General features: G+C 45.9%; 1 protein-coding gene across 1 annotated transcript in view; it reads left to right on the forward strand.

Annotated features, from left to right (window-relative positions):
• Positions 1–25,471, forward strand: part of entpd3 (ectonucleoside triphosphate diphosphohydrolase 3) — a 138,692-nt gene that overhangs the window by 17,732 nt on the left and 95,489 nt on the right. The window contains exon 3 of the mRNA XM_086039127.1: positions 14,613–14,750. Coding sequence (XP_085895253.1) covers positions 14,616–14,750 — 135 coding nt within the window. The 5' untranslated portion in view covers positions 14,613–14,615. The remainder of the gene's footprint in view (positions 1–14,612; positions 14,751–25,471) is intronic.

Consider the following 25,471-nt stretch of genomic DNA (forward strand, 5'->3'; position numbering starts at 1 on the left):
GGTTACTTCAACCCCAGAGATAGGAGAGCCTACCTCAGAGTCTCCAGGCTCTGCTTCCTCAGTGGAAGGCGTGTCGGTGGAATTGAGGAGGTCTTCGAAGTACTCTCCCCACCGACCCACAACGTCCCGAGTTGAGGTCAGCAGCACCCCATCTTCACTATAAACAGTGTTAATGGTGCACTGCTTCCCTCTCCTGAGACGTCGGATGGTGGACCAGAATTTCCTCGAAGCCGTCCGGAAGTCATTTTCCATAGCCTACCCGAACTCCTCCCACACCTGAGTTTTTGCCTCAGCAACCGCAAGAGCTGCAGTTCGCTTGGCCAGCCGGTACCTGTCAGCTGCCTCCGGGGTCCCGCAGGCCAAAAAGGCCCGATAGGACTCCTTTTTCAGCTGGACAGCATCCCTTCCCGCTGGTGTCCACCAGCGGGTTCGGGGATTGCCGCCACGACAGGCACCGACCACCTTGCGGCCACAGCTCCGATCGGCCGCCTCAACAATGGAGGCACGAAACATGGTCCACTCGGACTCGATGTCCCCCGCCTCCCCCGGGACGTGGGAAAAGTTCTGCCGGAGGTGGGAGTTGAAACTCCTTTTGACAGGGGATTCTGCCAGACGTTCCCAGCAAACCCTCACAATACGTTTGGATCTGCCAGGTCGGACCGACATCTTCCCCCACCATCGGAGCCAACTCACCACCAGATGGTGATCAGTTGACAGCTCCGCCCCTCTCGTCACCCGAGTGTCCAAAACATGTGGCCGCAAGTCCGATGATACGACTACAAAGTCGATCATCGAACTGCGGCCTAGGGTATCCTGGTGCCAAGTGCACATATGGACACCCTCATGTTTGAACATGGTGTTCGTTATGGACAATCCGTGATGGGCACAGAAGTCCAGTAACAGAACACCGCTCGGGTGCAGATCGGGTGGGCCGTTCCTCCCAATCACACCTCTCCAGGTCTCACTGTCATAGCCCACGTGAGCATTGAAGTCCCCCAGCAGAACGATGGAGTCCCCAGGTGGAGCGCCCTCCAGCACACCCTCCAAGGACTCCAAAAAGGGTGGGTACTCTGCACTGCTGTTTGGTGCATAAGCACAAACAAAAATCAGGACCCATCGCCCCACCCTCAGGCGAAGGGAGGCTACCCTCTCGTCCACTGGGGTAAACCCCAATGTACAGGCGCCAAGCCGGGGGGAAATAAGTATGCCCACACCTGCTCAGCGCCTCTCACCCTGGGCAACTCCAGAGTGGAAGACTGTCCAACCCCTCTCGAGAGGACTGGTACCAGAACCCAAGCTGTGTGTGGAGGTGAGCCCGACTATATCTAGTCGGGACCTCTCAGCCTCACACACCAGCTCAGGCTCCTTCCCTGCCAGAGAGGTGACATTCCATGTCCCAAGAGCTAATTTTTGTGTCCGGGGATCGGACCGCCAAGGTCCCTGTCTTCTGCCGCTAAAATATATATATATATATTTTATTTTTTTCAAGATAATAGATGACTATGATTTTTTTGATGCCCTCTTGTAGTCATTTACAATACAAGTTACAAGTTTGAAAGTATTAAGATTATGTTCAGTATAACCTGTATACATCACAAAATATTATTGTTTTAAATTACTGACTTTTATATGAATCAAAAACTCATCTTCCTAGCCCAACAGTTTTGCTGAACAAGTGACACAAAACAACAAAACAAACAAAACCCTAATAAATCATGATAATTATAATAATGATAATTACAATCAAGTGATCACCATTTACCCATCAACCTGAAAAATAATTTACCATCGAAATCTATAGCTAGGCGTTAAATCTTATTTTCCACAGGCAGCTTTTGAGATGTTAAAATTTAACTTGCTCTTACCGAATATAACCAATTCGGGTCATTTGATTCATGTATACTTCTTTCTTAATTCCAGTTTAGCTTTCTCCACTGCGGTGAAAATTGTCACTTGTCCTCCAACCACAACATGCAGCGTCACTGGATATCTAAAAATGGTTTTAATGTTATTTTGATGCAACTGTTCTCTCAAAGACCAAAAGTCCTTCCTTCTCGTCCGGACCTCAGCAGACAAACCAGGCACCACTCTGAGGTGGTCACCCTCTCTTTGTCCGCTCTCCTCTCAGGATGTATAACTTCTTCTGATACTTATATAGTTTGAAGATGATAACGCGTGGGTACCTTGCCGTGTCCCGTGCAGGTCCAACACGAAGCGCCCTTTCAAAATCCTCTCCTTTAAGATCCAGGTGCCACTTCTCCGCCATAATTTTAACCAAGAAGGAGGACATAGATACATCTGTTTCATTTTTTTTTCACATGTACACCACACATATAGCAGACTACATTACTTTTTCACAGACAATAAGCTATTATCTAACATTCGCTCGTGTGAATATCAAACTATAGTGATCTCAGATCACGCGCCTCTTGTTTTGAAACTCAATATTTCGGATGTAGGTGTGACTTGTAAGGACTGGAGGTTTAATTCACTTTTGTTAGCGTATGAGGCATTTGTGGAATTCCTTTTGGGTCAAATTACTTTGTTTCTCGAATTCAGTACCACACCAGACGTTTCTGTTTCATCAATATGGGAGGCTCTTAAAGCCTATTTATGGGGCCAGATTATTTCTTATACGGCAGCTAAGAGGAGAAAAACAACAGTAAAACTAGTGGATTTGGAACGAAGAATAACTAACATTGACAACACTTATGAACAATCACCATCTCCAACTCTGTATAAAGAACGACTTCGCCTCAAATCGGAATACGACTGTGCCATCTCATATGCTATTGAGAATTTGCTGACCAGGAATAGAAGTAATTTTTATGAACATGGGGATAAAGTGGGCTCGGCAATTAAAAGGGTTTAAAGCTAAATTTAATATCACTCGGAGCTCTCAGGATGACAAAATAATTCAGGATAAACGGGGAATTAATAAGTGTTTACGGATTATTACAGTGATTTGTACACTTCGGAAGCTCCTGCCGAAACAGAACCCATTCAAAACTCTTATAAGGACTTGGATTTTCCACAGGTATCTCCGGAACTAGTCGTGGAATTGAATAAACCTCTAACTCTGCAAGAAGTTAGGAATGCGATAGCCGGGCTTCAAGCCGGGAAGTCGCCTTGATTGGACGGCTTCCCCAAATGAGTTCTACACAAAATTTGCTTTGCAGTTGGCTCCCATCCTGACGGCTGTATATGATGAGTCACTGTATGTTGGTCACCTTCCACTTACTTAGAATCAGGCTTGCATTATATTATTAGCAAAAAAAGACAAAGACCCATTAAAATGTGGGTCCTATAGGCCTATTTCGTTATTAAATGCAGATTACAAAATATTTGCTAAAATACTTGCACATCGTTCGGAGGTTGTTCTCCCCAGCATCATATCCCATGATCAAATAGGTTTGGTTCAGCATAGACATTCGTTTTTCAACATTCGGCGACTATTTAATATAATCTACACCCCCAGTCAGTCTCCCTCGGAATGTGTCATACTGTATCGATGAATGCTGATAAGGCCTTTGACAAAGTAGAATGGAACTATATGTTCGAGACGTTAAGGCAGTTTGGATTAGGAGCTACATTCATTTATTGGATTAAATTATTATATTCTGGACCTGTGGCCAGGATTTTAACTAATAATGTTCTTTCAGAGCCATTACAGTTATACTGTGGAACACACTAAGGATGTCCATTGAGCCCTTTGCTTTAGGTTCTGGCCATTGAGCCCCTAGCTGTAGCTATTAGATCAAACCGATTTTAAACAGGGATAAATAGAGGGGGCATGGAACATAAGGTCTCGTACGCTGACAATTTACTTTTTTATCTTTCTAATGCTTGGACTTCTATTCTACATGTCCTTGACTTGTTACAACGATTTGGCAGATTTTCAGGATACAAGTTGAACCTCCATAAAAGTGAGTTGATGCCTTTAGACACTGACAAATGTGAAATTGGGAATTTTAGCGTGCCGTTTAAAGTGAACAGGAGCAGCTTTTGTTTCTTGGGGATAGTCGTAAGTAAACAATATAAGGGTCTCCTCGAGCATAATTTTGAAAAGTTGTTCGTTAGGACTTAGATGGACCAGGCCAATTGGTCTCAACTCCCCATTTCGTTAGCAGCGCGGGTTAATACTATCAGGATGACAGTGGTGCCCAGATATACAGTAAGTATTCTCTTGTAAGGAATCATATTAGCATTGTTCAATCTTTCCTTATAACAGAATTTCCTCATGTGGGAAACGACTACGGTACTGTATGAATGTGCAAGTATGTTAACAAAATGCATGTGTAACAACACAAGCAATATAATGCAAAAGAAATATGTCCCCCCAAATTTTTATTAAACAAAAACTGCACTATAAAGTACAGGTATATGAACAAAATACAGTACAGTATAACAAACATGCTCCAAATACTGTTGAAAAAAATACTGTAAATTGTAATACAGTACAGTACTGTATTTAACTACAGCAAACTGTACTGTATTTTAGTGTTGATTTTTCTCAGACTTGGGAAAAAGATAGTCTATTTTGAGTTGTTGTTTTGGCTTCATTCTTTGCTGTATGAAAATGTTTGTCTGGGTATCATACAGTTTTGTTGCTAATTGCAAGTAACTGTCCCGTTGATCATCACTGATGTCTGGTGATTCTTATGCATAAAAAAGCATTTTTGATGCCATCTCCATAGCTTCCTTGCTGGACGGTGACTTGACATCATAGATTTGAGTTTTTCCAACTCCTAAGCTGGATGTTTTTTTTACTTTGTGTCCAGCTTCGCTTAATCGGATGCATTTCACTCTCTCTTCCATGGTCATTACCGTTCTTCTTCGTTTGGATGCCCTGATCTACAGGCGAAAATGTAAATTAATACATTTTAAATATTTCGCAATTTCAGTAAAAACGCATGCCAAAGAGTAACTTACATGTCGCCGTTTTGGATCCGATGATGGTGGAGCGGTCAAGGTTTTTCCGTAGTATCGAGCAAGAACTGCTTGAGTTTGTGCTACCGTGGGCTTTGCTATGGGTTCCGGATACAATACCGGAACTTGGTTGTAAGGAATCAATCGTCAATGTAATATAGTAGTAGAAAATTTCAAGCTTACGTTTTTTTTTTTCAAAGTGAGGGAATTTCCGTTTGATCCGATGATGGCGGAGCGGTCAAAGTTTTTCCGTAGTATCGAGCGGGGACTGCTTGAGTTTGCGCTACTGCGGGCTTCACTATGGATTCCAGGTTCCGGATACCGGAACTTCCGTTGTAAGTAATCAATCGTTAATGTAATATAGTAGTAGAAAATTTAATGCCCACGTTTCTTTTTCTGGGTGAGGGAATTTCCGTTTGACAGAGGTCCGTAGGTGGGAATACTTAATGTACCTGTTTCAATGTTTACCTATTTTCATTCCTGCCTCATATTTCAAGAAACTGGACTCAACTATATCTTCTTACATATGGAACAAAAAACAGCCATGTGTGCGTAAAGAATTTTTGCAGAGGGCTAAAGTTGAATGTGATATGGCCCTTCCTAACTTCCGGTTGTATTAATGGGCTGCTAATATAAACTGTATGGCATATTGGTCACACTATCACCTTAAAGAGATGGTGGGGATGGCCATGTTTTCACTAAGAAGTTCATTAGGGCCGAGCAGCGAACGCTGCAAGGAACCTATTGTTTTTATAGAAATTCTTGTTATTAGGGCCCGAGCAGCAAAAGCTGCAAGACATATGACGGGGACTGAGCATCAAACTTTGCGTTTCATAATTCCTTCTTAACGAAGGATTCTAGGTTGTACGTTTTACCTACATCTATGAAAATTTACTGGTATATGTAATAGCCTAAGACCTACAAAATTATCTTTTACAGCCATGTTCTAAACCTGACAGGAAGTCAACCTTTTTGAATTTCCTTTGGAATTGTCGCTACTTTTTGTGACTTTCACAGTGGTCATATTTTAACGAACTCCTCCTAGCGCATTTATCCGATCGTCTTCAAACTTTGCATGCTTCCTCTAAAGATGTTTAAGATGAAAGGTTATTGAAATCTTTTTATTTCGTTATCCAGGAAGTGAGTAATGAATATTTGAAATTACAACTCTGGAACATTTATGCACATTTACAGGGGTCATACATTTGCCCCTAAGTCCAAGATGGTTCACGCGATTGACTTCAAATTTGAGTTGTACCATCACATCACATGGGTCAAATATAGGGAAAAATATTTTACATTTTTGAAACACTATATGACGGGGGCTGAGCATCAAATTTTGCGTTTCATAATTCCATCTTAACGAAGGATTCTGGGTTGTACATTTCACCTACATCTATGAAAATTTACTGGTATATGTAATAGCCTAAGACCTACAAAATTATCTTTTACAGCCATCTTCTAAACCTGACAGGAAGTCAACCTTTTTGAATTTCCTTTGGAATTGTCGCTACTTTTTGTGACTTACACAGTGGTCATATTTTAACGAAATCCTCCTAGAGCATTTATCCGATCGTCTTCAATCTTTGCATGTTTCATCTAAAGATGGTTAAGATGAAAGGTTATTGAAATCTTTTTATTTCGTCGTCCAGGAAGTGAGTAATGAGTATTTGAAAGTACAACTTTGTACCATTTGTGCACATTTACAGGGGTCATACATTTGCCCCGAAAGTCTGAGATGGTGCACCCGATTGACTTCAAGTTTGGGTTGTACCATCTCATCACGTTGGGCAACAATAGGGCAAAATCTTTTACGTTTTCTAAACACTATATGACGGGCTGAGCATCAAACTTTGCGTTTCATAATTCCTTTTGAACTAAGGATTCTGGGTTGTACGTTTCACAAACATCTATTTGGTGGTATACGTAACAGCCTAAGACCTACAAAAATGTCTTTTATCGCCATCTGCTAAACCTTACAGGAAGTCAACCATTTTGAATTTACTTTGGAATTGTCGCAACTTTTTGTGACTTTCATAGTGGTCATATTTTAACGAACTCCTCCTAGAGTATTTTTATCCGATCGTCTTCAAACTTTGCATGCTTCATCTAAAGATGTTTAAGATGAAAAGTTATTGAAATCTTTTTATTTCGTTGTCTAGAAAGTGAGTAATGAGTATTTGAAAGTACTGCTTTGGACCATTTGTGCACATTTACAGGGGTCATACATTTGCCCCCAAGTCTGAGATGGTTCACCCGATTGACTTCAAATTTGGGCTTTACAGGTCAAGTCAATCATTTTGATTTTAGTTTGGAATTGTTGCACCCTTTTGGGACATTCATAGTCATATTTTAACCAACTCCCCCAAGAGCATTTATCAGATCGTCTTCAAACTTTGCATGCTTCATCGAAAGATATTTAAGATGAAAACTTGTTGAAATCTTTTTTATTTTGCTGTACAATGTTGTCGTGGCGATGCGCTGTATATCATGAAAAATCATGCTGTTTTAGAGGGTCTAAACTTTGGTGAAAAATCCTGAAACTTTGCACACACATCAGACCTTGCATGAATCTAAATATTATAGAGATTTCCTGTGCTATTTTTCAAAAATAGCGACACCTACAAATCTTTAACCAAGCGTTTCCAGTTTCACGTTTCACGCAGATCTGTAAAAATTGGGAGGCATATTTAACAGCCCAAGACATACAAAGATGTCTTTTTAGTCATGTGCTAAATCCAACTCAAAGTCCGCCATTTTGGCTGTATTTTGAAGTTCTGCATCTCTATTTGCCTTTTATAGACCATGTTAACAAACTCCTTCTAGAGAATTTATCCGATCGTTTTCAAACTTTCAGTGTTTCAATAAGATGGAAAGTTATTGAAAGATTTTTGTTTCATCGCACGCTGATGCCACGGTGATGCACTGTTCATAAAGAAAATGATGCTGTTTTTGAGGGTCGTAACCTGGGCGAAAACCCGTGAAACTTTGTGCACACCTTAGACGTGGCATAAAAATACTGTAGAGATTTCTTGTGCTAGTTTAAAAAAATGTCTCTATAGATCCCCCGACACATATTTAAGAACGCATTCACGGTTCTACAATTGACCTAGATGTGACAGTTTGAAAACATCTGTAACAACCCAAGACCTACAAAAAAGTATCTTTAGCCATAGGCCAAATCTTTCAGGAAGTCCGCCATTTTGCCTTTATTTTGGAATTTTTGCCCTTTTTATAGAGGTCATATTTTATCTAACTCCTCCAAGAGATTTTATCCGATCGACTACAACTTTGAGTGTTTCGCCTAAACATGGTTAAGATGAAAAGTTATTTAATGTTTTTTTTTCGTTGCACGCTGTTGCCGTTGTGACGAGCCATTTGCAAAGAAACATTATGCTGTTTTTCACGGTCTAAACTTAGGTGAAAACTCATGCACCTTCGGACAAACATCAGGCCTTGCATTAACACCTACAATTTTTATGCTTATTGTCCTATGTGCAAGTACCCCAATTTGCAAGTACCCCGACTTGCAAGTACCCCAACGTGGTCAGGGTTGCGAGGGCCCGTTCTAGCTGCTCACAGCTCTAGTTTTATATATTTTTTGATTATTATTATGGTGGTTGATATTGCTTAGTGATTTTGTTGTAATTATTGCTGCAAAATTGAACATTTCACATTCTGTTGAATCAAACCAGTGTTGAGGAGCAGAGGAGGCCCTCTCAAGCGCCTTCAAAACTGGTTTGGCAACATTCACACTCTGTCTGCATGCTGGCATTAGCATATTGTCTGACATTCTAATGTGGGGGTTGGGGCAGGCTTTGGATGTCTTCAGAGTAGAGCTGGGATTCTGTTGAGTTGGAAAATGTACATGTTGTTGAAGTTTGAGTAGGACAGTCTTGAGATCAGTATGATTAAAATCTCCAGTGAGGATGATGAAGCAATCAGGGTCTGAGTAACTGATGAAATGAATAAGTTTTTTTTCTTTTCGTTGATATTCATTGATGAACAAGAAGAGTGTGTGACTGACCAGTGGTTTAAAACACTCATTATTCATAAGGAATAAGATAAGACACTTTTTTAAAAATTATATACAAAATGACATACTTTGAGCTCTTGATGGAAAAAAAGAACATAATAGGACCTGCATTACAGTGGACCTGAGTGCTTTTGCCGACTGTTGAATGTGCCTACTGAGATATGGTCTTTAGGCTACTCAATCATGGTTACCGCTGACAAAATGAAGTGTTGTAGTTTTCTATTATTGTCATGTCTTGTCATCTTTACACCGCTGTACAGGGTCGAGGGCAGGTGCTGGAGCCTATCCCAGCAGAGAATGGGCGAAAGGCAGACTACACCCTGAACTGGTTGCCAACCAGTCGCAGGGTCACTGAGCGGGAATCGATCCCACGCTGCCCGCACACAACTCAGGCGTGTGCACCACTACACCATCAGCAACTTACTATTACTGTGCCAAATTAAAAAAAAAAAAAAAAAAGATACAAGATGTGTCGATATGGCTGAAGTCATTTTTAGCTGTTTGTTTCTTCAACTTATTTTTATTTTTGCCAGACAACAAAGTCTAATGACTGCTGTAGATCACGTTATTTAGGCTAGTGAATGCTGGCCTCCCCCAAACAAATGGTCAGTGAAGAGTAGTTTGCCTTTCATACCTGAGGACTACCACTTCCCCCTGTTTTGCAATGCTAGATATTACCCCACAACCCCCCACCACCACCGATCCCCCTACTGCCCCACCCCGCCATACCGCCTGCTGCTTTGGCAGGTAATGGCCAATTTACAAATGTAAGGTCGCACATTGTCAGCAGAGTTGTTAGATAAGAATCTGGGTGATATTTGACCGCTTTCTGGGCAACCAAGGAGTTGTTAAAAAACCCTGGGTTTTCTAGTGTTAAATCACGACAGAGTCTTTTGGGGTGGGGGGGGGCACTTGAGTACTGATGTCATTTTTACATGCAAACCTATTATATAAGTGCCAATGTGAAGCTCACCCAAGTGTCGCTTTAATGTGAATGGTCCCATTTGGGTGCAAATTGAAGCACTTTCTTGAATCCCCATCTCATTATCTGCCCTGTCAGGGCATCACTTCCTTTGACAGTGGAGGCATTTCCAAATAATCCTGTAATATTTCACTCTCTTCGGATACTCTCTCAATCTAGGAAAACATTTGGGATGCTCGATACTTGCCTTTTTAGTCCAGTGGCCTCGACTCATTATTTTATACCTTCAACTGTTGACAAAGCCTTTCTCTTGTGGTTTAATTTGGGCGTTAAGCGGCTTGATGACCTTTTTGTAGATGATGTATTTGTCTGTTTCGCACAGTTAGTCCAAAGATTCAATATTCCTAATTCACACTTTTTTAGATATATACAGTTTTGAAGTTATGTTAAAACGGTTCTAACTCATTTCCCCAATAAAACCCCTACAACAAGTATGGATGATATCATTTCTTTTTATCCAAATAAGAAAGGGTGTATCAAGCATATACTTAGTTTAGGCTCCCATATCCACTAGGACTACCAGGATTTTAAAAAATTCAGTGAAGTACCAGAACGCTGCCAAAACGCGTGTAGATTCCTAACTAACAAACTAACAACTCTGCTGCATCCATTAGCATCATTTCATTTGTGAATGTAGCCATTGTCTGTTGAATCGTTGAGGGGGGAGCTCTTACATTGGAATGCCGGGGGGGCAGGTTTCTTTCATCGAAAAGCAGGGGTAAGGGTAGCTCCTGCAAAGTCTCTGTATTCATTTGGATGTTTTAGCTTGACCCACTTTCTGTCAGGTTTTGATGTGGGAGGACCCAATCGCTGACTTGGTTGCTGTGGCTCAATGAAGGGTCTGCTAGCATAGTCTTGAGTAAAGGCCAGCACCTTATTGGTGTAGTTTCTCCACTTTACTGTGCAAAGCTATTTACTGCAGCCTCCAGCACTGGAATGTGGTATCAATGATTTGGGATGAAGTTGGGTCATGAAGTTGATGGAACCATTCATGGATAAGGGCAGGACTGTCACCACAGACAATTTTTTTTACATCTCTGTCACTTGCACGATGACTGCTAAGCTGGCAAACCACCATCCTGTGAACAGTGAACAAGATTCGTTGGGAACTTCCTCAATCAATAAGACAGATGGACCATGAATTCAGCACTCAGGTACAGTATTTTGCAGATATTTTTTGTTGTTCTGGACTTTTGTTTTTCATCATGACTTCCAAGTGAAAATTAAAAATAACTATTGCTCTTATCTTCTTCATTCGGTGTTTTCAACCACTGGTGCCACGCTGACGGCATATGCAGCAAAACAGTAAAAGACTGTCTACATTCTTAGCAGCATGCACAGCGTGATTGAGACAGACGAGACCACTAAGAAAAAGCCAACCACTGTCACCCAATACAACACGACGCAATAACGCTACTGTACGTTGTGTTGCATGTTATAAAGACATATGTGGCCAATGCAGACAAATGCCATGGCAATGTCAGATATGTTGTGATCATGTAAATGCTGAGTGAGGGTCACTGAAATGCCAGTGACACAAAGAAGAGCATGCCACAGACTCAACACTGATTTATGAACACTGTTTGGATACATAGTTTTTTGTACACATTGAGGAATTTTCATACATTCTGTATATCTTGTGTATATGATTCAATTCCTGTACTTGTAATTCTGTTTTTAGTGTATTCACAAAAAGAAATAAAAATGTCATTGATGCACTTCAATCTCCTTCTCTTTGTATATACTATATCTGTCAGTTACGCGTGCTTTTAGCTCATAAATAAATCTAAATAAGAATAAAAAATACATGTTGATCTAATCTAATTTACTCAGTGGCTCAATTCATGTCATGATCATTCACAGGCAAAGTGGTTGCACAACACAATTCTTCCAAATGGGTGTCTGTGTCCCCCAACAATCCCCCTCACTGTGCACCAGTAATTGCCTCATTTCCAGAACAAAAGCGTCTGAGCACCCTCTTACGTAGATTAACTAAAAGCCTTGCATAAATTGGTGGCGGAACCTTGGTACATCTAGTGATATCACTAGATATCCAGGCTCCTTCCTTATCTAGAATTAAAGACTTGTGGGAATGAGATCTTCAAGCTCCACTTGCAGATTGGGTCTAAGAGTTAAAGAAGGGTCCATTATTCATCGAGTTGTGCTCGTCATGCTTTGATCAGTTTAAGGTAGTTCATCGGGTATACTATTCTAAGGTTAGATTGTCCAATTTCTTTCCACTAATTAGCCCTTTGTGTGACAGGTATAAACTGGCAGACGCAACTTTGATCCATATGTTTTGGTTATGCCACCTTAGAAAATTTTGGATTTTTTTTTTTCATGCCCTCTGGGGTTGGGATTGCTCCTGACCCTTTAATGGCGATGCTTGGAGTTTTGCCCGAGGGATTGCGGCTACCTACTGGGAGTTGTAGGGTCATGGCTTTTACTACACTTTTGGCTCGACGTTTGATCCTTTTGAGATGGAAGGAGGCTGCCCCACCCAAAATCTTTCATTGGATAAGGGAAGTACTGATAAGAACCTCAGGCTTGAGAAAATTAGATATACTATTCGTGCTTCTGTTAATATATTTTACAATACTTGGGAACCCTTTTTTCATTCTTTGATAATACTTCCACCCAATTGCAGGAATGACAAAGACGGTTGCTACACTGGTAATGATACCATTTTAAACAGCTTGGCATTGTTGAGGTCGCTGTCCATGCTGCTTGTACTTGTGTGATTATCTGATTACTTTTTATTTTATATTATATTTATTTAAATTGTATCTTTATTTATTTATTTTGTCATGTCATCTTCCAAACCGCTTATACTATATAGGGTCGCGGGGAGTTGCTGGAGCCTATCCCATCGTCAATGGGCGAAGGCAGACTACACCCCGAACTGGTCGCCAGCCAGTCGCAGGGCACAATTATTTATTTATTTTATTTTTGATTTTTGTTATTGTATTATTATTGTATGTAGTATTGTTACTGTTATTTAATTTAAGTTTGGATATTTCCGCCACTATGTATCAGCGGCAAAGGCACCAAGAAGTGTATGTGGACATTTAACATTTGACTTCGACTCTAGACTGAGCTGGTTGTTTAGCTACGAGTGTAGCTAGGTGGCGGCTGTTTGTTGAGGATTGTGTGTGGTTGTATATTGTTTTCTTTTTTGTGCAAACTTGTTTAATGAATAAAAATAATTTGAAAAGAAAGAACTTTTGGTGCAGCCGAGGCGTTGAGGGGGTCCAGTTTGGTGGCCTCAGTATTGCATCTTTGCTTTTTGCAGATGATGTGGTACTGTGGTACTGTTGGCTTCTTCAAGCTGTGATATCCAACTCTCAATGGAGCGGTTCGCAGCAGTTTCAAACGGTAGTGAGGAAAATCAGCACCTCCAAATCTGAGACCATGGTCCTCAGTTAGACAAGGGTAGCGTGCCTTCTCTCGGTCGGGGATGAGATCTTGCCCCAAGTGAAGGAGTTCAAGTATCTTAGGGTCTTGTTCACGAGTGAGGGTGGGATGGAGTGTGAGATCAACAGACGGATCGGTGCAGTGTCTGCTGACCCCTAACCCCGGACTCTGTATCGGTCAGTTGTGGTGAAGAAAAGGCTGAGGCCAAAGGTGAAGCTCTCCATTTACCAGTCGATCTATGTTGTTACCCTCACCTATAGTCACGAGCTGTGGGTCGTGACCGTAAAACAAGAGCACAGATACAAGCGACCGAAATGAGTGTCCGGGTTCTCCCTCCGAGATAGGGAGAGAAACTCGATCATCCGCGAGGAACTCAGAGTCGAGCCGCGACGCTTCCATGTTGAGAAGAGCCAGCTGAAGTGGCTCGGGCATCTGATTAGAATGCTCTTGGACGTCCTTGGTGAGGTGTTCTGGGCACATCCTACTGGTAGGAGGCCTTGAGGAAGACCCGGGACACGTTGGATAGACTATGTCTCCCAGCTGGCTTGTGAATGCCTTGAGATCCCTCTGAAAGAGTGAGAAAACGGTGCTGGAAAGGGGGAAGTCTGGGCTTCCCTGTTGAAGCTGCTGTCTCTGTGACCTGATAATGGTAGATAATGGATGGAAGGATGAATGGATGGATGGATGAATTCTCTATTTATGCACCACAGACCCCTTTGTCATAACGATATATTTTGACAGACCATGGAAGCCACGGTGCGTCGGCACAGATATAACCGTCTCCCTAGTGGCCCTCCTGCAACGCTTTGGGCCACTGTTTCAGGGCGAATTTAACTGTTAGCAGGAAACCAATCAATCAGTCCAACCGCCACAACCGTTGTTTATGGGCTACTATGCAACGCGCCATGAGGGTCAACTTAAAAATAAAAGCGAATCAAGTAATACTGCACAAGGATATCAATGACTTACTTTGCTTCTACTTTGAAGTTGGTCCTCTGAAGCAATCTTTGTGGCTGCTGGCTTATAGTGAATATAGTGACATAGTGAATAGGTCTGAATAGAGGCCAGACTGACCTATTCATAGTGCGCAAAACTGTGACGACAGATTTGAACGCAATATTCAACTTCCAGTGCTCATGCTTACCGGCGCACGGCTTACATGCACCCATGACTATATTTGATCACAATCATTTTTCATAATTTCTGAGAAGATATTAGTGAGAACCACATAATCTTATTTTTTGCAAACAGGAAATGGCGTCAACCCGAAAAGTGGGCTACAAGTGTCGCATAGCCACAGTTCTCTTCCTCATCCTGGCTAGCATCGCTGGGCTCATTGCTGTGGCTGTCATCCAGAAAAATTGGAGGTTGAAAGAGTATACCTTAGAGGTGGGTATGTGCAAACTAGTACATATAAACCTGCGAACACAGATGTTACAAGGGAGCTCACTGAATGTAGAACCTTGAAGGCTCTATTTTCGTAGATGGTGCATGTGAAAATGTATGTGTCTTAATTTTCCTGCAAGCCTCGGTGCACCTTTTAGGGAATTTGATTCATTGCTCTGCGCATTCCAAAGTACCAAGGGTGGGTCTTTTGACATGGCACCTTATCTGACAATTTGGTGTCAGAAAGTAGTCAAAACCTGCTGGAACCACATCAGATATTTGACACAAGATAGTCTATTGCGAATCTGATAAACTTGATCAGGGCACCGGCATACATATTTCTGACAATCTACCCACTGAATCATTGTACAAATAAATTAATTTAACACAATATTACTATTATTATTACCATCTTAATTATTATTGTATTTTATAATCACACCCTGTCTGCAGCACAGCTGGAGGGTGCGGGAGGGGGCTTCACACATGGACACAAACGAGTGAGATGGAAGGCCATCTCAAGTGTCCACTTCACAGTGCATGAGCTCCCTGGCCAACTTAACATCATCCACCCATGGAGCCCTGCTTGCAGTTCTTTATGAATGTACTTTGCATGCTTCATCCTGCCGCTGCACTTGAGCTTATCAGTTTCTTATTTTGCCATGTCAGCTGTGTTCACAACCACACCGTTGTAAACAACCCTTTTTCAAATGTGCCGCCTTGTGTGTGTCTGCAAAAATATCAGCTCTCGTTCTAAACTACCTCTGCCCATATTTATGTAGCTTGTGACTCCAGATTTGGCGCTGGTTACGAATTTAGAGATCTAAATCTCAATTTGTTAGTTAAGTCTCCCAAATAAGTGTAAAAAAAACATGTCATGTCATGTCATCTTCCAAACCGCTTATCCTATACAGGGTCACGGGGAGGTGCTGGAGCCTATCCCAGCCGTCAACGGGCGAAGGCAGACTACACCCCGAACTGGTCGCCAGCCAGTCGCAGGGCACACACAGACACCGCCACTGAGCGGGAATCGATCCCACGCTGCCCGCACACTCGGGCGTGTGTACCACTACACTATCAGTGACCCTCCCTGTAAAAAAACATTTCATATGAAACCTTTAAGTAAATTTTGTAGTGGCTTAAGGCATATGGCGAAAACACAAATTTATGCAATGAGTCTGTTCTCATACACATTTAGTAGGGTTTTATACAAATAGGAAAATACTCGCAGAAGACCAAAACAACATTTTTGTTATACTCAGATGGTGGTTGAGCGTGTTCTACAGCTCTCCCAAACCGCCTTTTGAATAATATAAACCACAGGTGTCGAACCCCGGTCCTCGAGGGCCGCTGTCCTGCCTGTTTTCCATCTCTCCCTGCTGCAACACACCGGTTTCAAATGATCAGCTCATTAGCAAATTCTGCAGGGGCCTGATCCCGATCCTCATCGTTTGAATCAGGTGTGTTGCAGGAGGAAACCTCTAAGACATGCAGGACTGTGGCCCCCGAGGACCGGAGTTTGACACCCCTTGTGGGCCGGAGCCAAGTATCTGCTTTAGTTTTTGAAAGCAATTATCTCTTATGTTGGAGGACCTGGCTCTTTGAAGTTTTGAAGTTTATTTTTTTCTTAATGTTAAAGATGTTTTCAAAAGAAAGGATAACAGTAAGTACTATTTACAATCAAGCTGAATAACAAACTTTAATGAACACAGTCAATCAATCAATCAATCAATCAATCACATTTTATTTAAATAGCACTTTTCATACATTAATATGCAGCTCAAAGTACTGTGCAATAAAAACATCCAAAATGCAACATAGAAAGAAGACCCGCTCCTTCCCAACATACACAAAGACATAAACTGTATCCACAAGCACATCAACACTCATATACACACACACACACACATACACAGAACCTGATAAACTGTGTTAAAAAGACATGGCAAGGCACAGAGAAATCATATAAGGAAAGGGTACCCAAGGGGAGCTCATCCACGCTGACAGGAATGACAGCCCACGGCCACAGGGAGCGCCACCATCACAGAGACCCCTGGCCCTGATTAACCGGGTCCATGGGTATCCAAACTCGGTCCTCAAGGGCCGGTGTCCTGCCTGTTTTCCATCTATCCCTGCTGCAACGCACCTGATTCAAGATATCATGATCGCTATCAAGCTTCTTCAGAGCTTGCTGATGAGCTTGTTGGAGTTGTTGGTTGCTATAGGGTCACCAGGGCGCAAGCCCAATTATCAATCCACAAAAACAACTCACTGTTTGTTTTATCTTTCAAGAAGGCATCCATTATGTAAATGATAATTATAATAAAGACTCACACAAATCGATTGAATTTTCTCGTCAGTTTTCTTGACCATCTCTGAAGTTCAGGAATCATACAATAAGCAGATCTGGGCAGCTTTTCCATCCTCGCGAATGCTCTCACTCGAGACGGGCGACGGCAGAAAAGGGGCGTGGTCTAACATGCAGCCCTCACAATTATACTGTCTTCAAAATCTAAACATAATGTGGGTTGGTCTTCTCCCTGGCTGGCCCTGCCTATGGGGCTGATCTTCACCATCTGGTCCTGTGCTCGGATCAGGGCACGCTGACTTTGAACTGATTATGCGATGTGTAATTCCCAATTTGGTTTTTGGTTAACCTGTTGGCTAATATAAAGCCATTCTTATAGATTCAGATACTTCAGACCCTCTTTCGGCCTCAAATACTGAGGCCAACATTATTTAGAATTTAGTAATTTGTAAAAAAGAGCACCTCCCTCTTTTGACCCCACAAAAGTAGGGTCACAATAAATTTAGACCCATGTAGTGTGCCAGAGAAATCGAGATGCAGCTGTGAAGATAGCCCCTGTGACTATGTGTGACCACTAATGAAATCAACTAATAAGTTTGCCACGGAAGGCCAAGCAAGAGAAAAGTCACAACAAGATAACGGCCCGGCTCAAGTCACCGATCTAAACATATCCGCCAAAGAGGCCTAGTCTAGCAACCCCTGAGTGACCTTATGGATCACTCAGGGGTCACTCAGGTAAAACTTGAGCTTTTCTGAAAAATCTTCATCCCTGTTTTGAACTGGCCTAAAGGTCAGTTCGTCCCAGCCCCCTGTTTGTGTATCTTGACCTATATGTAGGTGTGTGTGATCCCCTACTACTACTCGACAATATTCCCTCCCTCCTCGGACCTTCCCCGTTAATTGCCACTGAGCCTCATTGAACACACTGGAGCATGTGGAAAATTTCTAAACAATACGACCAAAATATGTGACCTGTAATGGACTGGGTGCGTGTTATTTATTGGTGTACCCGATGTGAGCAATGAAGGATATGAGCACATGAGCAAGCAAAACAACAACCAGGGACATTAGCTAGACTAGGTATACTCACCCCAAGGTCTCCCCAGTGCGGCGGGCATCTTGGTCAGGCACCTGAGCTAGACTGGGGAGACTCACCCCGAGGTCTCCTCAGTGCGGCGGCCATCTTGGGCAGGGACATTAGCTAGACAGGGAATACTCACCTCGAGGTCTCCCCAGTGTGGCGGCCATCTTGGTCAGGGACATTAGCTAGACTGGGGATACTCGCCCCGAGGTCTCCCCGGTGCGGCGGCCATCTTGGTCAGGGATATTACCTAGACTGGGGATACAAACCCCGAGGTGTCCCCGGTGCAACGGCCATCTTGGTCAGGGACATTAGCTGGACTGGTGATACTTACTCCGAGGTCTCCCCGGTGCGGCAGCCATCTTGGTCAGGTACATTAGCTAGACTGGGGATACTCGCCCCGAGGTCTCCCTGTTGCGGCAGCCATCTTGGAGAGGGACATTAGCTAGACTGGGGATACACGCCCCGAGGTCTCCCCGGTGTGGCGGCCATCTTGGTCGGGGACATTAGCTAAACTGGGGATACTCGCACCGAGGTCTCCCCGGTGTGGCAGCCATCTTGGGAAGGGACATTAGCTAGTCTGGGGAGACTCACCCACCCTATTCAACACACCCACAATTCCTATTACCCCAAAATTCAACTTGTTCACCCGTAAAAAAAACACAAAATTCCACCATTCATTCCCATTGCCATATTCAACAATTCACATTTACATCATTCCAATTTGAAATTCACAATATTCATCTCATTGAACCCATATTGGTCAAGCTTTTCAACACACCCCAAATTTCTATTTCCCACACATTCAAGTAATTCACCCTTAAAAAAAAACACAAAAATTACTAAGACTAAAAACTTTTCACCATTCATTTCCATTGGAAACTTTTCACATTTACACCTTCACAGTTTCCACAAATTCAAGTCAATTAACTCATTCAACTCACATTGAGCTTTTCAACTACCCCAACATTTTGACTTCATACACATTCAAGTAATTCACCCTTAAAAAAAACCCAAAAAATCCATTATTCACCATTCATTTCCATTTGAACATTCAACTTTTCACATTTACACCTTCACAGTTTCCACAAATTCAAGTCATTGAACTCATTCAACTCACATTCAGCTTTTCAACACCCCCATAATTCAGTCTTCCCACACATTCAAGTAATTCACCCTTAAAAAAAACACAAAAAATCCATTATTCACCATTCATTTCCATTGGCACATTTAACTTTTCACATTTACCCCATTCCAATTTCCACAAAGTCAAGTCATTCAACTCATTCAGCTCACATTCAGCTTTTCAATACCCCAACATTCCTACTTCCCACACATTCAACTCATTTACCCTTAAAAAAGCCACACAATTTCACCATTCATTTCCAGTCGACCGGTGTTATTGCTCCTTGGTCTCCCCATTGCGGCTGTAATCTTGACAGGGACATTAGCTAGACTGGGGATACTCACCCCGAGGTCTCCCCATTGCGGCGGCCATCTTGGGCAGGGAGATTAGCTACACTGGGGATACTCACCCCGAGGTCTCCCCAGTGCGGCTGCCATCTTGGACAGGGACATTAGCTACACTGGGGATACTCACCCCGAGGTCTCCCCAGTGCGGCTGCCATCTTGGACAGGGACATTAGCGAGACTGGGGATACTCAACCTGAGGTCTCGCCAAGTGCGGCGGCCATATTAGGGAGGGACATTAGCTAGGCTTGAGATACTCAACCCGAGGTCTCCCCAATGCGGCGGTCATCTTGGACAGGGACATTAGCTAGACTGGGGATACTCAGCCGAGGTCTCCCCAGTACGGTGGCCATCTTGGTCAGGGACATTAGCTAGACTGGGGATACTCACCCAGAGGTATCCCCAGTGCGGCGGCCATCTTGGTCAGGGACATTAGCTAGACTGGGAATACTCACTCCGAGGTCTCCCCGGTGCGGCGGCCATCTTGGTCAAGGACATTAGCTAGACCGGGGATACTCACCCCGAGGTCTCCCCAGTGCATCAGCCATCTTGTGCAGGGACAATAGCTAGACTGGGGATACTCACCCCGAGGTCTCCCGAGTGCGATGGCCATCTTGGTCAGCCATGTTGTTCAAAAAGTATTGGGACACCCCGATTTTTCATCCCCAGGTTTCCCTATTGAAGCGGCCATGTTGTTCAAAAGTATTGGACACCCTGATTTTTCATCCCCATGTGTCCCTAATGAAGCGGCCATGTTATTCAAAAGTATTGGGACACCCCGATTTCTCATCCCAGGTGTCCCCAGTGCGGCTGCCATCTTGGACAGGGACATTAGCTACACTGGGGATACTCACCACGAGGTCTCCCCAGTGCGGCGGCCATCTTGGGCAGGGACATTAGCTACACTGGGGATACTCACCACGAGGTCTCCCCAGTGCGGCGGCAATCTTGGGCAGGAAAATTAGCTAGACTGGGGATACTCAACCCAAGGTCCCCCTAGTGCGGCGGCCATCTTGGGCAGGGACATTAGCTAGACTGGGGATACACACCCCGAGGTCTCCCCAGTTTGGCGGTCATCTTGGGCAGTGACATTAGCTAGACTGTGGATACTCACCCCGAGGTCTCGCCAAGTGCGGCGGCCATCTTGGGGAGGGACATTAGCTAGACTTGGGATACTCACCTCGAGGTCTCCCCAGTGCGGCAGTCATCTTGGTCAGGGACATTACCTAGACTGGGAATACTCACTCCGAGGTCTCCCCAGTGCGGCGGCCATCTTGGTCAGGGACATTAGCTAGACTGGGAATACTCACTCCGAGGTCTCCCCGGTGCGGCGGCCATTTTGGACAGGAGCATTAGCTAGACTGGGGATACTCACCCCGAGGTCTCCCGAGTGCGATGGCCATCTTGGTCAGCCATGTTGTTCAAAAGTATTGGGACACCCCGATTTTTCATCCCCAGGTGTCCCTAATGAAGCCCATCCATCCATTCATTATCTCTCGCTTATCCGAAGTCGGGTCGCGGAGGCAGCAGCTTCAGCAGGGAGGCCCGGACTTCCCTCTCCCCAGCAACATCTTCCAGCTCTTCCGGAAGGATCCCAAGGCGTTCCCAGGCAGACATAGTCTCTCCATAGTCTCTCCAGCGTGTTCTGGGTCATCCTCGGGGTCTCCTGCCGGTGGGACATGCCCGGAACACCTCACCAGGGAGGCGTCCAGGGGGCATCCTAATCAGATGCCCGAGCCACCTCAACTGGCTCCTCTCAACGCGCAGGAGCAGCGGCTCGACTCTGAGTCCCTCCCGGATGGCCGAACTTCTCACCCTATCTCTAAGGGAGAGCCCGGACACCCTGCGAAGGAAACCCATTTTGGCCGCTTGTATCCGAGATCTTGTTCTTTCGGTCATGACCCACAGCTCATGACCACAGGTGAGAGTAGGTACGTAGATCGACCGGTAAATTGAGAGCTTCGCCTTTCGGCTGAGCTCCTTCTTCACCACGACAGACTGATACAGGGTCCGCATCACAGCAGACGCTGCACCGATCCGCCTGTCGATCTCCCGTTCCATCTTACCCTAACTCGTGAACAAGACCCCAAGATACTTGAACTCCTCCACTTGGGGCAGAATCCCATCCCCGACCCGGAGAGGGCACGCCACCCTTTTCCGACTGAGGACCATGGTCTCAGATTTGGAGGTGCTGATTTTCATTCCGACCGTTTCACACTCGGCTGCGAACCGCTCCAGCGAGAGTTGGAGATCGCGGCTTGAAGAAGCCAACAGTACCACATCATCTGCAAAAAAGCAGAGATGCAATACTGAGGCCACCAAACCGGACCCCCTCGACACCTCGGCTGCGCCTAGAAATTCTGTCCATAAAAGTTATGAACAGAATCGGTGACAAAGGGCAGCCTTGGCGGAGTCCAACCCCCACAGGAAACGAATACGACTTACCGCCGGCAATGCGGACCAAACTCTGACATCGGTGGTACAGGGACCGGACAGCCCTTATCAGGGGGCTCGGTACCCCTACTCCCGAAGCACCCCCCACAGAACTCCCCGAGGGACACGGTCGAACGCCTTCTCCAAGTCCACAGAACACATGTAGACTGGTTGGGCGAACTCCCATGCACCCTCGAGGACCCTGCTGAGGGTGTAGAGCTGGTCCACTGTTCCACGGCTTGGACGAAAACCACATTGCACCTCCTGAATCCGGGATTCGACCTTCCGACGGACCCTCCTCTCCAGTACCCCTGAATAGACCTTGCCGGGGAGGCTGAGGAGTGTGATCCCTCTGTAATTGGAGCACACCCTCCGGTCCCCCTTCTTAAAAAGGGGGACCACCACCCCGGTCTGCCAATCCAGAGGGACTGTCCCCGACTGTCCACGCGATGTTGTAGAGACGTGTCAACCATGACAACCCCTCAACATCCAGAGCCTTTATAAACTCCGGTCGGATCTCATCCACCCCTGGGGCTTTGCCACCGAGGAGCTTTTTGACTACCTCGGTTACTTCAACCCCAGAGATAGGAGAGCCCACCTCAGTGTCTCCAGGCTCTGCTTCCTCAGTGGAAGGCGTGTCGATGGAATTGAGGAGGTCTTCGAAGTACTCTCCCCACCGACCCACAACGTCCCGAGTTGAGGTCAGCAGCACCCCATCTCCACTATAAACAGTGTTAATGGTGCACTGCTTCCCCCTCCTGAGACGTCGGATGGGGGACCAGAATTTCCTCGAAGCCGTCCGGAAGTCATTTTCCATGGCCTCCCCGAACTCCTCCCACACCCGGGTTTTTGCCTCAGCAACCGCCAGAGCTGCATTCCGCTTGGGCAGCCGGTACCTGTCAGCTGCCTCCGGGGTCCCGCAGGCCAGAAAGGCCCGATAGGACTCCTTCTTCAGCTGGACAGCATCCCTTACCGCTGGTGTCCACCAGCGGGTTTGGGGATTGCCGCCACGACAGGCACCGACCACCTTGCGGCCACAGCTCCGATCGGCCGCCTCAACAATGGAAGCACGAAACATGGTCCACTCAGATTCGATGTCCCCCGCCTCCCCCGGGACATGGGAAAGGTTCTGCCGGAGGTGGGAGTTGAAACTCCTTCTGACAGGGGATTCTGCCAGACGTTCCCAGCAAACCCTCACAATACGTTTGGGTCTGCCTGGTCAGACCGGCATCTTTCCCCACCATCGGAGCCAACTCACCACCAGATGGTGATCAGTTGACAGGTCCGCCCCTCTCTTCACCCGAGTGTCCAAAACATGCGGCCGCAAGTCCGACGATACGACTACAAAGTCGATCATCGAACTGCGGCCTATGGTATCCTGGTGCCAAGTGCACATATGGACACCCTCTTGTTTGAACATGGTGTCCGTTATGGACAATCCGTGATGGGCACAGAAGTCCAGTAACCGAACACCGCTCGGGTTCAGATCGGGGGGGGCTGTTCCTCCCAATCACACCTCTCCAGGTCTCACTGTCATTGCCCGCGTGAGCATTGAAGTCCCCCAGCAGAACGATGGAGTCCCCAGGTGGAGCGCCCTCCAGCACACCCTCCAAGGACTCCAAAAAGGGTGGGTACTCTGCACTGCCGTTTGGTGCGTAAGCACAAACAACAGTCAGGACCCGTCCCCCCACCCTCAGGCGGAGGGAGGCTACCCTCTCGTCCACTGGGGTAAACCCCAATGTACAGGCGCCAAGCCGGGGGGCAATAAGTATGCCCACACCTGCTCGGCGCCTCTCACCCTGGGCAACTCCAGAGTGGAAGAGTGTCCAACCCCTCTCGAGAGGACTGGGACCAGAACCCAAGCTGTGCGTGGAGGTGAGCCCGACTATATCTAGTCAGAACCTCTCAGCCTCACACACCAGCTCAGGCTCCTTCCCTGCCAGAGAGGTGACATTCCATGTCCCAAGAGCTAGTTTTTGTTGCCGGGGATCCGACCGCCAAGGTCCCTGTCTTCTGCCGCTGCCCAGCACACACGGCACCCGACCCCTTTGGCCCCTCCCACCAGTGGTGAGCCCATGGGAAGGGGGACCCACGTGTCCTTTTTGGGCTGAGCCCGGCCGGGCCCCATGGGTGCAGGCCCGGCCACCAGGCGCTCGCCATCGAGCCCCACCTCCAGGCCTGGCTCCAGAAGGGGGCCCCGGTGACCCGCGTCCGGGCGAGGGAAAACGTGGTCCATTCATTTTTTTCTTCCCAAATGAAGCGACCATGTTATTCAAAAGTATTGGGACACCCCGATTTCTCATCCCAGGTGTCCCCAGTGCGGCTGCCTTCTTGGACAGGGACATTAGCTAGACTGGGGATACTCACCCTGAGGTCTCCCCAGTGCGGCGGTCATCTTGGGCAGGGACATTAGCTACACTGGGGATACTCACCACGAGGTCTCCCCAGTGTGGGGGCCATCTTGGGCAGGAAAATTAGCTAGACTTAGGATACTCAACCCGAGGTCCCCCTAGAGCGGCGGCCATCTTGGGCAGGAGCATTAGCTAGACTGGGGATATACACCCCGAGGTCTCCCCAGTTTGGCGGTCATCTTGGGCAGTGACATTAGCTAGACTGTGGATACTCACCCCGAGGTCTCGCCAAGTGCGGCGGCCATCTTGGGGAGGGACATTAGCTAGACTTGGGATACTCACCCCGAGGTCTCCCCAGTGCGGCGGTCATCTTGGTCAGGGACATTAGCTAGACTGGGAATACTCACTCCGAGGTCTCCCCGGTGCGGCGGCCATCTTGGTCAGGGACAATAGCTAGACTGGGGATACTCACCCCGAGGTCTCCCCAGTGTGGCGGCCATTTTGGACAGGAGCATTAGCTACACTGGGGATACTCACCACGAGGTCTCCCCAGTGTGGGGGCCATCTTGGGCAGGAAAATTAGCTAGACTTAGGATACTCAACCCGAGGTCCCCCTAGAGCGGCGGCCATCTTGGGCAGGAGCATTAGCTAGACTGGGGATATACACCCCGAGGTCTCCCCAGTTTGGCGGTCATCTTGGGCAGTGACATTAGCTAGACTGTGGATACTCACCCCGAGGTCTCGCCAAGTGCGGCGGCCATCTTGGGGAGGGACATTAGCTAGACTTGGGATACTCACCCCGAGGTCTCCCCAGTGCGGCGGTCATCTTGGTCAGGGACATTAGCTAGACTGGGAATACTCACTCCGAGGTCTCCCCGGTGCGGCGGCCATCTTGGTCAGGGACAATAGCTAGACTGGGGATACTCACCCCGAGGTCTCCCCAGTGTGGCGGCCATTTTGGACAGGAGCATTAGCTAGACTGGGGATACTCACCCCGAGGTCTCCCGAGTGCGATAGCCATCTTGGTCAGCCATGTTGTTCAAAAGTATTGGGACATCTTGATTATTCATCCCCAGGTGTC

The sequence above is a fragment of the Filicampus tigris genome, chromosome 8, assembly GCF_054856515.1.
Source record: "Filicampus tigris isolate MCC_2025a chromosome 8, RoL_Ftig_1.0, whole genome shotgun sequence".
NCBI classification, from domain to species: Eukaryota; Metazoa; Chordata; class Actinopteri; order Syngnathiformes; family Syngnathidae; genus Filicampus; species Filicampus tigris.